Genomic DNA, 17,119 nt, shown 5'->3' on the forward strand with positions numbered 1-17,119 from the left:
AGAAGGAAGGGCTGCTTATGCACAGGGAGATAGCTCAGGGTGGAGAAGAGTATGAAGGGATGGACACTGGGAGGAGGTAACTATGGGGAGGAAGTGAGAGGGGAGCTGCTGCATTGTAAATTTTGGTCAATGATATGAGACAAAGTATATGTGAACTGCTGCATGAAAAGTGAATTTACTCTGTAAATCTTCACCCAAATTCTAATAAAAAAAAAAAAAATTATGTTTACAGTGTACTGTAGTCTATTAAGTGTGTAATACTATTAAGTGTATAATAGCATTGTAAAAACTTCGAAATACTGTGAGAATTACCAAAATGTGACAGAGAGACATGAAGTGAGCTCATGCTCTTGGAAAAATGGCACTGCAGACTTCCTCAACACAGAGTTGATATAAATGAAGCACAATAAAGCAAGGTACGGTACAACAAGTATGCCTGTACTCTGTGTCCTGTCAGGAATTCTCTGAAGTTGCTTTCTGTGCTGCTCACTCACGATTGCTGGTGTCTTTGTCGCAAGATGGCCTTGTTATGCCAGGCCACATAGCAGGGCCCCTTGGCTCCACCTCCTCTAATTCATTGTTTTCAGTCAGTTTCTTCTTCTGCTCAGTGTTCAATCTAGCTCTTTATCCTTTCATTTGATGCTTAGGGCTCCAGGATTGCCTTCTGCATGTGTTTCACTTAATTTCTCAGATCTTTGCTTTAGAGGGATAATGGTATGGTATGTTTGATTAAGCTGCCATTTTGGCTGGAAATCCTGTCTAGTACATTTTATACCAAGACTTGCCATCAGCTCCAGCCAACTGCTATCACACTCATTGGTATCACCCTTCTCCCGACCCCTAAGTCTCTCTATATCTGCATTCAATGCCTTCATTCTAGGCCCATCTAATTCCTCTTTCAAAGTCTTTTATTTATACCTTCTCCATTCCCACTGCCAGGGCTTTACTTCAGATTCTTAACAACCAGGTTTCTCCCCATTTCCAATCAATTCCACTCCCAACCCCCTACAAAACAGGCACTCAACCAGCACTGCCAGGTTAATCTTATGAAAATACCACATAAACAATAATGTTTTATACTTTCCAAGGCCATTTTAGTCTAAATCATCTTTTTTTCTACCTTACCAACAACCCTATGGGAGCTCTGGTAGCATAGTGCCTAAGGCATTTGACTGCTAACCAGAAGGCTGGCAGTTCAAACCCACCAGCCACTCCTCGGAAGGAAGATGGGGCAATCTACTTCTGTAGTGACACTGCCTTGGAAACCCAAGGAGGGGTTGCTATGAGTCGGGGCCAACTCGAGGGCACATAACAACAACAACAACCCTATAGGAGCCCTGGTGGTACAGAGGTTAAAGCCCCTGGCCATTTGAACACACAATCTGTTCTGCAGAGAAAGATGTGACAACGTACTTCTGCAAAGATTTAGTCTTAGAAACTCTATAGGGAAGTTCTGTTCTGCTCTGTAAGATCGCTATGACTTGGAATCACCTTGACAGCAGCGGGTTTGGTTTAACAGTCATACAGGTCAAGTAATTCAAAGCTTACAAAGGAGATGTGGCTTGCCTTTGTTTACTCAGTTGGAAAAGAAGCAAGAAACCAAGACCACAATCCAGAACTCTTCATTGGTACTCTAAAATATCTTGTGTCTCCTCATTAAAGTACAAAGACTCACTAATATCAAGTGGATTCAGTTCAAACTCTTCTATCTGAAATCCAAGACTTTCTATTAACTAATTCCCTCCTTACCCAGTAGATACTATTTTCCCATTTCTCTTTACCCAAGGAGCCCTGGTGGTGCAATGATGAAGCGCTCAGCTGCAAAACATCCACAATACAGTCTGGGAAGTAGGACGTTATATGATTTGGATGTTGTACAAACATGCCTAAATTGCAAGCTACCTTCATGTTGTTTCACTTCCAAATTGATACTTCTTCATCCCTTGCTGCTGCTGTCACTAGCCCTGGCTTTGCACTGTTCTAGGAGCCATGGTGCACTTCACAGTAATATTTTTGAAAGAAAATTAAACAGAGAGATAATGCTATAACACTCAAGAAACGTGTGATACACAAGACTCAATGCTGCTGCCTTCGTGTGGAAGCAAATACTGTTACACGGTAAACCTTTTATATGTAAGTAGGGAAAGTTCATACTAAAATAATAATAAAAATATCATATAGTACTATATACATAAGCTAGTAACACAGGCGTTAATTATGACTATCAAAACATATGTATTATAGGTTATACATGCACTGTACCATTATATGCCTGGCAGTGCAACTGCTTTGTATACAAGAAACATGAGATACACATGTTGTGTGTGGGAAGCTGTGGCATTCGCTATGCTCTGACTGGGATTTCTGAATTCTACTATAATCTTATGGGACCATCAACATATATGCAGTCAGACATTCCCTAAATGGATGTTATGTAGTTCCTGATTGTAATTATTATTAGCACTGTTTTAAGCAGTAACAGTAGCTAACATTTACCAAACAGAATATTCCACATTCTATACCAATCTGCTAAATGGATTTATCTCGTTTATCATCAAAACAACACTTGCCCTACTAACACATATGCCTAACTTAACATGTCCACAAAAAAAAAAAAAAAAACTTCTGCCTCTCACTCTCCACAAACCTGCTTCTTTCAGGGTCTTCCTCACCTTGGTAAATGCAACTACCATCCTTGCAGTTGCTCAGGTCAAAGATCTAGACCTTATCCATGATTCCTGTCTTTTCTTCACCCCTTCACAGCAAATCAAGTCCTTTTGCCTCTATCCTCATTAATATATCTGCAACTGTGTACTTCTTACTCCCTCCACTGCTATCACCCCAGTAGACTACAATAACTTTCAACTAGCCATCTTTTTCCACTCTTTCTTCCCTGTACTTTATTCTCCTCAAATAGCCTGAGAGGTCACTTTAAAATGCAAATCAAATGTGAGTCAAAGGAAAATAGCCCAGAAGCCCATTAATAGGTTGAATGGATAAACAAACTGAGGTACATCCATACAGTGGAACTCAGCAATATGAAGGAATGAATGAATAATTCATATAATATGGATGAATCTTAAAAATACTATGCTGAGTGAAAGAAGAATAGCATAAGAACCTGCACTGAATGGGAGTATTTATGTGAAATTCTAGAATACCAAAACTACTAACCGGTTATTCAAAATCAGATCTGTGGTTGCTTCTGTGGGAGGGGGAATTAAAGGGCAAGAATCAGGAGGGAAAACTCTACTATGATGGAAATGCTCTGTGTCTTGATATGTATTTGTCAAAATTAATTGAATTTAAGATATGAGCATTTCACCGTATGAAAATTATACTTTGCTGACCTGGCCACCATCTATCTCTTCCACCTCACCTCCTACATTTGCTCCCTGGCCCATCTCAACCTAGTCACACCAGTCTCCTGGCAGTCTTCAAACAAGTCAAGCCATTTCTGGCCCCCGAGTCTTGTTATCTATCATTCAGCCTAAGTGCCCCCTCAGCAGAGAGATATTTCTGGGCACATATCTGAAGGCTCACCCCAGGCACTCTCTTTTAACTCTGTGTTTTCATTCTGTGTGGCACCTACCACTTAGTTACTTCCTTGTTTACTGTCTGCTTCTGCTACCAGAAAGCAAGCTCTGCAAGAGTAAGAGCCCATCTGTCACTGTATCCCCAGCATCCAAAACAATGCCTGGCACATTAAATAAAAATTTGTTGAATGAATGGAAAAAGCTGACATTAACACTCTCTCTATTTTACACCTATGAAGCCTGAGGCTCGTGCAGTAATCCTCCCTCATGGTCATACAGCAAAAAAGTAGCACAGCAGGATTCAAACCCAGTCTGGTGCCCAGGCCCTGCTGTCTTGTGCTGGCTAGCTTTGCTTCTCTGTGTTGTTTTACATGGTTCACTCCTTTCACTCCACCTGGACTGAGACTCTCTCCTGTACTTTTACCTGTCCTGCCCACCCCTACACACACAATATCATGATGACTTCTCTCTGTACTGGCTTCCAGCTTTATTATTCACTTCAGTTTCTTGTTCACTCCATATCTGTCTCTCCAACAACACACAGGGCTTCTTGTGGCTTTCACTTCCTTTTGCACTCACCATAACACCTAGCCAGTGCTGGGCTCGAGAGCCTAACTAGTACTTGAGGACGTGCTCCCTTGGACGTGCTCCCTTTGGTAGTCCTGTGGGTATGTGCAACTCCTAGGTTACATGATTCATTTCGTTATTTCAAAGTATGCTGACCTTGGCTTCCTTGGCATTCTGCCATCCAATTTCAACACCAGCTTGTTACAGCTGATGCAAATTAGAGCTGCCACCATCAGTCACTATGATATTATTCAGGTCCTCTCCCTGTACTTCTGGAATCTCCTGCGTATCATACATACCTCCTAGAATGCTGCACGGGCTGAGAGCATGTAATGAATGGGAATTGTTTAGGATGGAATGGAATTTAATGGGAACCTGCCCTGAGATCACAGAAGAGATTACTCAAAGCCTCCTTCTGAGATTAGGTGGTGTATTACTGGGTGTCATCTAACACAATACCTGACACAGCCAAGTGGTTCATTAGAGACATTATTCATACTTTTTCCAAAATAAATACATTCATCACCTGATTTAAGCAGTGTCTGGGCCCCTGGGTGCAACTAGAAGAACAAATAATCTATTGTAGCCTTTGGTTTAAAGCAAGCAGCAAAGCAACAAAAAATATAAATAGTAGTAAGAAAATTTGACTTTACAGGCAAAAGAATTCTTTTTTCCCCTTGTTCACTAACATAATATCCAACATCCATCTATCAAGTTTGTCATATTGTGGTGGCTAGCATGTTGCTATGAAGCTGGAAGCTATGCTACCAGTATTTCAAGTACTATTAGGGTCATCCATGGTGGACAGTTTTCAGCAGAGTTTCCAGACTACAACAAACTAGGAAGAAAGGTGTGACAATCTATTTCAGAAAACTAGATAATGAAAACCTGTGGATCACAAGAGAATATTTCCTGATATAGTGCTGGAAGATGAGCCCCCTAGGTTAGAAGGCACCCAACATACACAACGGCTGCCAACAATGAGCTTGAGCATGATAACAATTGTGAGGATGGCACAGGATCGGGCAATATTTCAGTCTGTGGTACACGAGGTTGCCAGGAATCAGAGCCTACTCAACAGCAACCAACAACAATATAATGCAGTCTTTTGAAATATATAACAGGGCATTTTTTTGACGTCATAGATAAGAATTTACTGTTGTTGTTGTTGTTGTTGTTTGCCGTCGAGTCGGCCCCGACTCATAGCGACCCCTCCTTGGGTTTCCAAGGCAGTATCACTACGGAAGCAGGATTCAATCAGAGAAGGATTAGAATATAGGTCTGACTTCTTGCTCGGTCCAGTAGCAAGGATCCAGGCCATTAGACAAGCACAGCATGTCATCAAGACCAATGTGAGCATGCTAAAGGGAACCGCAGACTTGATTTCAGTCGGGTGATTCTCTCCCAGTCCTAACTCACTGCTGCCCTGCTGCCAAAACACGATTCCTTTCCCTTTATCTTTCAAGGCCTGTGAATATGAAATTATCCATTTATTCAACAATGGTTGATTGAGTGCCTACTATGTGCAATGTACAATCCACAGCCCTGGGATGCACAGTGAACCAACAACCCTGCTACATGAAGATTCCACTGACATAAGGAAAGAGCAATACATAATGAAGCAAAAACATATGGTGTCTGAATACTACGAAGTGCAGTAAAGGGTAACAAAACAAGATAAGGGGACAGAGTGATGGGGTGCTGCTATTTTAGATGGGGGTAGGAGTGGGGTGGGGTGGGGTGGGACAAGGGGTAGGCAGGTGGGGCTGCCAGGAGGCTTCTCTGAGAAGCTACCATTCCTTAACAGACCAGAATGCAGTTTGAGAGCAAGTTGCACAGATTACGTGGAAGAAGAGAGTCCAAAGTAGGGCAACAGGATGCACAATTAAATGGCAGATATGGAAATCATTCAAAATTGTAAGAGATTCGATTCTATTTCCATAATGACCAGGTGATGAATTGTTGTAAGGAGCTACCTGCAGAGAAATCTTCTGAAGCAGCCCATGGAAATAAGTATTAAATGAATAAATAAACAATAGGAACAACCCTCCATACATGCACACATACACACTCATAAACTCCACTATGAAAATCTCATTTTGTTAAATATATCAGTTATAGAAAAGATTAACTTACAAGTGGACAGTTCATATGATGCCATTAAATAATAAGTTCTTCTTAAATATTCGATACAAATTTTCAGGGATGCAGGTGTTATGTGAAAACTGTGTGAGGCCTGTAAGAATAATCCAGGTTCCACACTGCCACTCTTAGGAGAAGGTGGTCTTTTACTGGCCTGAACATGCAGTTCTGGATCATGTGGCAGGTAAACCTGAACTTTCTCTTTCCAACATCTCTATCACCTAGGCTGACACCATAGAGCTGTTACTGCCCTCTGGAGCTTTACGTACTGGGTTCTGAGCAGCCTTCCAAGAATACTGCATGTATGGTTCGGCATGGCTCACAGAATATAATGTATTCCCCTCCTCCAGAACGAGGGGCCAGTGGCAGCAGGACTTTGCATGGCTATTATTGGTAAGGACTCACCAACACAGACTCCAGGACAAAAAGAATTCTTGAGCCCAGGAATCCTATCAGCTGTGACATCATAGCCCCCCTGAAGTCTCCATCCAATCATTCTCCTCCATTCTAATCCCTATTTACATCTACTTGGCCAAGTATGTCTCCTTGGCCAATGTCTTGTCCACCCTCCTGCCATCATGGGTTCTTCCTGAAATACTTGAATATTGAATTTCCACTCTTTTTTTCAAAAGCTTAACTCAAATTCTTTCTTTGAAGTTGTCCACATCCAATTACTATCTACTCTGAAAACAACTGACAATTTTTACCTTGTTTTTTAATTTAAAAAGCATGTGTATTCTAATGGCAAAGTTCAACTACACAGAAAATAACAAATGCTGGTGAGGATGTAGAGAGATTGGGACTTACATACACTGCTAGTGGGGCTGTAAAATGATACAACCACTGTGGGAAGCAGTATGGCGATTCCTTAAGAAGTTGGAATTAGAAATACTTTTTGAACCAGTAATTCCATTACTAGGTATATGTCCTAAAAACATGAGAACCAGTACAAGAAAAGATATATGCACACCCATGTTCATCGCAGCACTATCTACAATAGCAAAAAGATGGAAACAATCTATGAGCCCATCAACAGAAGAATGGATAACCAGACTATGGTACATATGCACAATGGAATACTAAGCAATGCTAAAGAATAATGTAGAATCTGCAAAACACCGCATAACATGGATGAACTTGGAGAACACTATGCTGAGTGAAATCAGTCAATCACAGGAGGGAAAACATAGTATTAGTTCATTATTGTAAAAAGTCAAGGAAAGGTTTACATATGGAAGGAAACTTTCTTTGTTGGTTACCAGGGATGGGAGGGGAGGAAACACTGCAAAAAAAAAAAAAAATGTATGGACCTATGTCACTTTAGTTTTGTGTATTTCACTGTACATAAATTATATGTCCATGAAATGTATTTTTAAAAAAGCATGTATGTTTACAAGTTACTGCTATACACAACATGGATGCATCTCACAGACATTATGTTGCACGAAAGAAACCAGACATAAAAGGGTTCATACTGTATGATTCCACACACATGAAATTCAAAACCAAAAAACATCAATCTCTCATAATAGAAGTCATAATAAGGGTTGTAGGGTAGGGTGGGGGCCATGAGGAGTAATGAGTGGAAGAAACACAAGGGAACTCTCTTAGATACTGGAAATATTCTACAGCTTTATCTAAGTGGCAACCACATATATATACGTATATGTTGTTGTTGTTGTTGTTGTTTGCCATCGAGTCGGACCCAATGCATAGCGACCCCTCCTTGGGTTTCTGAGATGGTATCACTACAGAAGTAGATTGCCCAACCTTCCTTCCCAAGAGTGGCTGGTGGATTTGAACTGCCAGCCTTCTGGTTAGCAGTCAAGTGCTTTAGGCACTATGCTACATACGTATATATGTGTGTGTAAAAATGCATCCAGTACATACTTAGGATGTGAGCACTCTACTGAATGTACAGTAAAATTAAAAGTAAAAAAAAATAGGACTTTCCTCTTAGTTGGTAAGAGATAGTGTTATGTGCGCAGTCTCATGGAGAGCTGTTTTGGGACTTTTATGCACTCAGGAAAGTCCCTGAGTGGTGCATACAGTTAAATACTCAGTTTCTAAAGGAAAGGTGCCTTGGAAGAAAGGCCTGGTGATCTACTTCTGAAAAATCAGCCACAGAAAAGCCCACAGATGACTGTTCCACTCTGACACCTGTGAGGTTACCATGAGCCGGAGCTGACTCCACAGCAGCTGTTTATTTTTTTAAAACACTCAGGACAGTCAATTCCCCATCATTGTGGCACATCTGGCATCTTCTACAACAAGAATAGGTGTCACTTTCATCTTCCTTCAACAGGGAATTCTACTGGGCCGACATAGTGACCAGTCTTGATTGTCAGCTTTAAAACAATCAAGGGCATCTGTCTGCCCTGGGCCAGTAATAAAGAATGCTTATTTTGTTTACTTTATGGCCCGCACAATTCCAATGAACTAGAAAAGCCTTTGAACATACTCTCAATCAGAGAACAATAAATGTCAAATGAAAGCAATAGAATTCCTGAAAACAAATGAAATCCTCTCTAAACATGTGAAAGAACAACAACCCCCTCTGTCCCGTGAGAAAGTTTTGAAGAGGAGGGGCAAAATGGCACACTGCAAAGAGAATCTTGTGGCCTGGCTCTTTCCTGAGCAAAACAGTGTATCTTGAGGAAGCCATTTAACCTCTTTGGTCTCAGTTCCCTGCTAGTAAAATAGCCTTCCTTACCCTCTTCTTACTCTGGGTAAAAGAATTGAATGACATGGTTTCACACTTGGGCAAAACATAAATTGCTGATACTAATGTAAAGTTTTTTTGTTTTATTTTTTTTTACTTGACACGTGTAGAATGTCTATGTTCAAGAACTTTCACACATGCTGAAATATTTAATCTTCACAATAAGTCTATGCAGTGGTACCTTGACTGTCACTTCACAAATGAGAAAACTCATGTACATGAAGGTTAAATGTCTGCCCAAGAGTGTCCAAGGTGAAAGGACAGGTGGGAGGATTCTCCTTGGTTATCCAGGCCATGTGTGGGTCACCAGCATGCCTGCCATTCTGCCATGGGTACTTGCAGTATTTGAATCAGCTGCTTCTTCCTTTTGTTAGGTGCTGTCTAATCAACCCCTGACTCGTGCAAATCTCACGCCACAATAGAACGAAACACTGCCCAGGCCTGCCAACACCACCTCCATGATCAGTTGCAGATCAGACCTTTGTGGTCCATGGCATTTTCAATCACCAAGCCTTTCCTCCTGATCTGCCTCAGTCTGCAAGCTCCACTGAAATCTGTTCAGCATCACAGCAACACACAAGCCTCCACTGACAGATGGTAGTGACTGCACTTGAGATACAATGACCAGGAATTGAACTTGAGGCTCCTGCATGGAAGAAGCCTTGGTGACACAGTGGTTAAGCGCTTGGCTAACCAAAAAGTCAGTGGTTCAAACCCACCAGCCGCTCCATAAGAGAAAGATGTGGCAGTCTGCTTCTAGAAAGATTTACAATCTTGCAAATCCTATGGGGCAGTTCTAGTCTGTCCCATTGGATTGCTTTGAGTCAGAACCTTGATGGCAATGAGGGTTTGGTTCGCCCACATGGAAGGGGAGAATTCTTTGGCAGAAACACACCATGAAACTCCTAGTGTAGGAAAGCACTGAAGACTGCCTGGAGACCTACCTTTCTGTCAAGAAAAGACAAAGGAACTAAATCAGAAGCCAATGAGGCTGGAAAGTCCAAGTTTTACTGGCACCGCACTGAGGGTCCAGAGCTTTCATCCAAGAAGCAGATGTTCTGGTTGTTCCAAGATATTTCACATGAAACTATATATTGCTTTCAACACTTCCTAGGACAGGTCAGAGAAAACAGTTTGGCCCCGTGGATTTCTCTGGTAAATGGAGAATTGAATCCTGTCAATGTGGGGACAGGCAACTGGGTCTAAAGCTGGGTGATTTAAAAAACAACAAAATACTCTTCAAGAGGGCTGTCACTCCTTGGAAGGAAGGTTGGGCAATCCTACTCCTGTAGTGATACAGCCTCGGAAACCCAAGGAGGGGTTGCTATGATTTGGGGCTGACTCAATGGCACATAACAACAACAGCATTACAAAATGCAATTTGCAAGCACAAGCTTCCTAAAACAGGCTTCAGCAGATTTTGTTCTGTTTTGCCCTGTAAACTTTCTCAGTTACATAAAACTGCAAATTGCAATCTAAAGGCTTTGCAGCCTTGCATTTCCATATTCTTGAAAATTTATGAGAAAACAGAATTAAATTTGGGCATCTTTCTCTCAGGCTTCTTGTATTGTGCCTGCCAAGTGAGACATTTTTTCACCCTGTGTTTTGCTATATGATATTTACCACCTTTTACAGAAGTTACCACATGTGAAGTAATTTTATGCTATAGATTTAAATGGCTAAAGATGGATGTTTTAGAAACAACATTTTATCTACCTCCCCCCACCCCACCCCCATGTTTGTGCTTTGCTGTAACAAAACTGCTTGTTTGAACAATCTCCAAAGAGATATTTTTAATTTGGCTTCTGTTTGCAGACCAACAATCAATTGATACAAAATATCACCTTAAAAACATAGTGGAAACCTTTTAGGCAAAGAAAATGTTCATAGAATGGACTGTGGTAATGGATGCATAACTGGATCCACTTACTCAAAAGCATCTGTATGCTTACAGTGGATGAGTTTTATGACATATAAATTATAGCACAATACGGCTGTTTAAAAAATAAGACTCATGATTTACAGTGAGATTTTTCAGACTTGCAGTATTATCCAGATTAACATTAAAAGTATTAATTTTCCCAATGCTGTAAATATTTTTTATGGTATTATGGGACAATACAATTTTCCTCTAAGTCAAGGTTTCCCACCCTCAGCACTATCAACACACAGGGCCAGATAATTTTTTGTTGTGGGGCTGTCCTGTATATTGTAGAATGTTTAGCAACATCTGTGACCTCTACCCACCAGTTGTCAGTAGCACCCCTCCCCCAGTTGTGACCATCTAGGGTCTCCAGACGCTGCCTGCCGGGAGAGAGGGGTAAAATGGCTGTAGTGTAAGAGTTTCTACTCTATTTGCTAACAGTTCTAAAAGCAGCTATTTTCCATAGGAGTGACAAGTACAAACAATTGAGTTCAGGGCTCTCCCCAACTGTGAGCCTTGCTATAATGCCGCATCCACCAACCCCCGGCCTGTGGAACACTTTTCCTCTGATGATGGCACCTCTACCTCCATTCTCTGTGTATTTACCGAGTTACTTCTCCTAGACAAACAATGATATATTTTTTTTTAATTAAGACTAATTTTAAAGCCCTGTGTCCATGTAACACTCTAAGTATGGCACTCAGCCCAGAATGTAAGAAACTGAGTTCTCTCTCATAAATACTTTCTGCCCACTAACTCTAAATTACAATGAGTAAAGCAGCAGGTAGCATTAAACGTGCTTTATGTTCCAAGAATGTGTGGGGACCTTCTCTCTTTTAATTTCAAAGTTAAGATTATGAGCACCATTTTATAGAGGAAGCAGTCAAGGCTCAAAAAGAAAGTGAGTAACTTTTAGCCCAAATCACACAAGTGGCAGAGCTGGGATTAGAGTCTATGTCCCATGTCCTTTCTTGATTTCCCGTTTAATAGTGTATCCCCTCCCCTGAACTGCCATAAGTGCTTACCACAGGCCAGATAATATGCTGGTGCCCCACATACATAAGCTCATTTTAAATCCTCATTGTTATGCCATGAAAACTAAACCAAACCTATTGCCACTGAGTCAATTCTGACTCATGGCAACCCTATTTGTACAAAGTTAAAACTGAACTCCATATATTTTCAAGGCTCTGAACTTCTGGAAGTAGATTACCAGGCTTTTCTTCCTAAGTGTCTCAGAGTGGGTTTGAACTGTCAGTCTTTCAGTTAGTGGTCAAACACTTCACTGTTTGTGCCACCCAGGGACCCAGGGACTCTGTTACACTGTGAGTTGGGTATTATTAGCCCCATTTTTAGAGAAAAGAAAACAGAGACTCAGAGAAGTCTTTGTCACAGCAGATATTCTGAAATTTGAGCTCAGGTCAGTCTGAAGTCCAAAGTCCATCTTCTTGGCCATTATACCCTATTGACTCCCCTTACCTGGAAATGGCATATTTCATTAGGAAGAGCCAATGGTTATAATTTCATTTATTAAGCTAGGTAGGGGTTCTGGCAGTGTAGTGCCTAAGGCACTTGACTGCTAACCAGAAAGGCTAGCAGTTCAAACCCACTAGCCACTTCTCTGAAGGAAGATGGGGCAATCTACTTCCATTGCTACTGCCTCGGAAACCCAAGGAGGGATCGCTATGAGTCGGGGCCAACTCGACGGCACATAACAACAACAACAACAACAACAAGCTAGGTAAATTACATTTTAATTCACTGGAGAGTTTGTGGATTTGGGCTACTCGTACATTCACTTGGGGGTTCTTTTATATCATTAAAAACCTAGTCCCATCAACAACTGTGAGTCACTTACAAATGCCCTACATGAAAAATCTCCAGTGACTAGTGGTCAAGAAGTGGTCAAGTTAAAACTACAGCTGGTATCCTAACAACTAATTACGTCCTCAGTTTTCTCTTTATTTCATTCATTCATTCAACAACCACATCACTTGGACTCTATTAGTGAAATACATATCAAATAATCACCTTTCACTACAAACTGTGATAAAATCACCAGGAAGGAAAACAACAAAGGAGTTTGGATAATTTATAATGGGGAAGGCTGCCTGTGGAGTAAGGCAAAGCAAGGAATCTGTGGTCTGTAAGAGGAGTTCTGAGTTAATTCAGAAGTGCGTGATACAGGGAAGCACTTTTAGTCTCCATGAACAGCATGCACAAAGGCCCTGAGGTGGAAAGGAACTGTTCACTCAAGGCACTAAAAGAGAGCCAGAGGAAGCAGTGGCCAGGCCATGTGAGACTTTGTGGGTCTTGGTACAGAGAAATTAAAGAGTCATTGTACATTGCAATTGACATGAAGCCAGTGAATTTGGTTTAAAGTAGCAACTTCTAACTGAAAGGTTGGAGGTTTGAACCCACTCAGAGGTGCTTCAGAAGAAAAGACTGGTGATCTGCTTCCAAAAGTCACAGCCTTAACTGTGGAGCACAGTTCTGCAACACATGGGGTCACCATGAGTCAGAATCAACTCCATGGCAACTGTTCATGGAGTTAACATGGTCAGATCTACATTTTTAATGATCATGCTGGCTGTGTAAGGAGTGAGCAAAGTGGCTCTGTGAAGCAACCTTTGCCAGGACACAGTTCAAAGAACTCCAGCTTGAATCCTGCAAAACAAGTTTGTTTGTTTTTCTTCCTTTTTTTTTTTTTCTCCCCAGGGTGTGGCACACCACCCTGGTTGTTAACCAGATCCTTCTTTTTCTGTTTCATTCTTGAAGTTTAAAGGCCAGCTTCCCCTCCTTTCCCAGGTCTGGGACCTGTTTCATTTTCTTTCCAACAGCCCCCAGTAAATGATCTCATCTCTTTCTAGGTCCCTTCTTCTTCCCAAACATGTCTACTCTCTACAACTGGGTGAAGGAGCTGGTGGCAAAAGGTGGAATGTACAAAAATCCTTTGGAGTTCTATAAAGAGAAAAAAAAAAAAAAAACAGATTCTGCTCTCTTGCACCACCTCACTGAACTCATCCAAGTTGAGTTAAAACAAAGAAACAAAATCTGATGTCACTATCCAGGTTGATTCCCAGATTCCTCAGTGCCCTGTTGGCCACACCCCTCAACCTGATCACCTGGCCAATGGAGGTCTGGCTCCAAGCTTTCAGAGCTGCTTTCAGTTTCTCTTTAATAAAAAGAAGTTTCACCCTATCTCTCTGCACTGCCAAGAGTCCTAACAGCACCCACTGATACTTCCTCCAGGAAGCCATCTCCACCCTTCCCCTGTTCCCTTGTGAACTGCCCTGCTCTAGGTTCCCACACCACCCCATGAAAGTAGTTTTTCTGAACTGTGTTGTACCCGCTTCACTGCCCACCACCCCAAGCCCTAACACACCTGCACGCACATCTACATACTGTCCAGCAGCTCCAAGATAAATTCTGAGTGTCATAGCCCCAACACTTAAAACAATGCCTGGCAATTAGATGTTGTTGTTGTTGTTATATGCTGTCAAGTTGGACCCGACTCATAGCGACCCCTCCTTGGGTTTCCAAGGCAGTGAGTTGGGGCCACTCGACAGCACATAACAACAACAACAACATCACTACTGAAGTAGATTGCCCCACCTTCCTTCCGAGGAGTGGCTGGTGGGTTTGAACCACCAGCCTTCTGGTTAGCAGTCAAGTGCCTTAGGCACTACACTACCAGAGCTCCCTGGCAACTAGATGGGACTCCTCTATATATTTATTGAATGTATGTCTTGTAGAAAATGAGAACATGAAACATTCAAGCCACAAACTCTAGAAAAGGTGCTATATTACACTCCTGAAAATTTGGAAGGATCAAAAATACCAGTGTAGAGCACTGAAACTCATGGTTTTAGATAGAACCCAAACTTTAGCAAGTTGTCAGATATTAAGGCAACAGCCAGGCAACAGGGAGAAAAGGTAATCATCATGGGAACCCAATAAAATACCAGGACAGAAACATTCCCTACACGATGCATTCCCTACATGAATATATGTAGGCTGCAAAATGGCAAGCCCACCGAGTAACTGAATTTGTTCTTGACTCTGTGCACAGCTCTCCCATCTCTCTGCTACACTCAAGGTCCTCTTCTCACTGTGCTGTCTAATGCACTTCTTCATAATCAACTCCTGGGCCTTCAGCTTTTTTTTTTTTTTTAATCTTTTTTGTATACCTTCATCAGAAATACCCACCATGTGGCATTATTATCACACAGTTACAGTTTTCTCAGCTGAATTTAGAAGGGATTAATGGTTTTTGGAATGGCGTAGTGCCTAAGGCATTTGACTGCTAACCAGCGGCTGGTGGTTCAAAACCCAGCAGCCGCTCCCGGGAAGGAAGGTTGGACAATCTACCTTCGTAGTGATACCGCCTCGGAAACCCAAGGAGGGGTCATTATGAGTCAGATCCGACTCAACAGCAGTGCATTTTTAATAACTAATAGCTCTGGTAGCATAGTGCCTAAGGCACTCGACTGCTAACCAGAAGGCTGGCGATTCAAACCCACCAGCCACTCCTCAGAAGGAAGGTTGGGCAATCCTACTTCTGTAGTGATACTGCCTCGGAAACCCAAGGAGGGATCGATATGAGTCGGGGCCAACTTGATGGCACATAACAACAACAACAACAATGTTAAACAGGTTTGAAGTACCATCTTGTTACTTGGGAATTCAGTCTGTAAACCAGCCTTGCATAACCTGGAGTTGTTAGAAATGCAGAATCTCTGGCCCTACCTCAGAGCTACTTATTCTCAATAAGCATTTTAACAAAATGTTCAGTTGATTACCATGCACATTAGAGTTTGGGAAGCAATGTACTAGATCCTGCATTCACTAAACAAATACTGAACCAGTGTAGGGTACACAGAAGGTGCTCAACATATGTACGAGAATGATTATGGCTGGGATAAGAGTAAGTACAGACATTTCATCATAAGAGCAAACTCTTGTAAATACTAAAAACAGCATCACCAGGAGAGCCAAGATGTTCCAGCTGGATTAATCATCTTTACACCAAAATTTATCAGTGGCCACTACATAGTGGCTGTGGGAATCTGGAATCTGGGAACTTGACCCTGTTTGCAGCAGGCAGGAGGAATACAGGGGAGGTGGTGAGTGCGTGTGTGTCTTCCTTGTCTCAGCCACAGGCCGCCAAAGCTGACAAGGCCAAGTCCCCGCCCCCCTCAGCTGTCACCCTGTCAAAACAAAGCCGCCGCCGACAGTGCAAGGCCAGCCTGCCCCGGGGCCTCGGGCAATCCTTCTTCCCCAGGAGTACGGCCCCTACCTCTGGGGCTACCGTTGGGGGGCCATGGAGCACCAGGAGCTGTGACGGTGAAGGGGATAGCAAGAAATGTGTGTCCTCAAACTGAGCAGCAGTGCCCACCGCGCTCGGCTGTCACCTTGCCAAATCCTGTTTACACCCGGAGCAGCTGGGACCGCATTTTAACTAAACAAGTAATAATATAATAATGACAGGGTTGTCAGTGCGCGCCACGGAGCCTCCCTCCACCTCCAAGAGCTCCAGGACCCTCTCCTTAGGCTGTGCCCACCTTCCTACCCAGTGCGCTCCGCCCCTTCGCTCTCCCCGGGCGCCAGAAGTCCAGAAGTCTTTACATTCTCACTCCTTGCACCTAGCTCCTCCCAAAAGGGCATGGGGAAAGGCTAGGCTCAGAGGGGGCGCTCAGGTCTTCGAGATGTTCCCTGGCCCTGGGGCGCCCCGCCACACTGTGAGCACCACTGCACTCTCAGAAAGGCGCCTCTGGCGAGCTCCTACACAGCAACAAAGCCCCAGGGCAGTCTAGGAGATCCGAAGCCGGGGTTACTCCGTCCGAGCGGGAGGAATGAAAGGCTCTCCGTCTTGATGATTCCCCTTCTCCCTACCCAACAGGACTCTTATCCAAGTAGGAGCTAACTGGGCGCGGGCGGCAGCAGCACTTCCGCGGTGCAGCGGCCCCAGGCGGGAGGCGGGAGGCGGGAGGCGGGGGCGGAGAGGGAGAGAGGGCAAGGGTCCCGCGGGGCTGGGCCCCTTGCCCCCACCCGCGGTCTGGGAGAGGCAAGCCGGTACCTTGCAAGCGGAGTATACTCCGAGTTTCTCCAGTTTCTTGGCCCGCGGAGCGGAGCGCAGCTGAGCCTTCTTCACCGCGATCCGGGCCGAGCCGCCGCCTCCTGGTCCTTCGGCCGTGCCCGCCGCCGCCACCGCCGTCGCTGGTCCGC

At 43.2% G+C, this 17,119-nt stretch overlaps 1 protein-coding gene across 1 annotated transcript in view; it reads right to left on the reverse strand.

Moving 5' to 3' along the window:
- The window catches only part of KAT2B (lysine acetyltransferase 2B), a 125,782-nt gene that overhangs the window by 107,205 nt on the left and 1,458 nt on the right, over positions 1-17,119 (reverse strand). The window contains exon 2 of the mRNA XM_007936540.2: positions 16,971-17,114. Within this exon, the coding sequence (XP_007934731.2) occupies positions 16,971-17,114 (144 nt within the window). The remainder of the gene's footprint in view (positions 1-16,970; positions 17,115-17,119) is intronic.

Source organism: Orycteropus afer, unplaced genomic scaffold, assembly GCF_000298275.1.
Source record: "Orycteropus afer afer isolate SDZICR_OR568_19922 unplaced genomic scaffold, OryAfe1.0 scaffold00003, whole genome shotgun sequence".
NCBI classification, from domain to species: Eukaryota; Metazoa; Chordata; class Mammalia; order Tubulidentata; family Orycteropodidae; genus Orycteropus; species Orycteropus afer.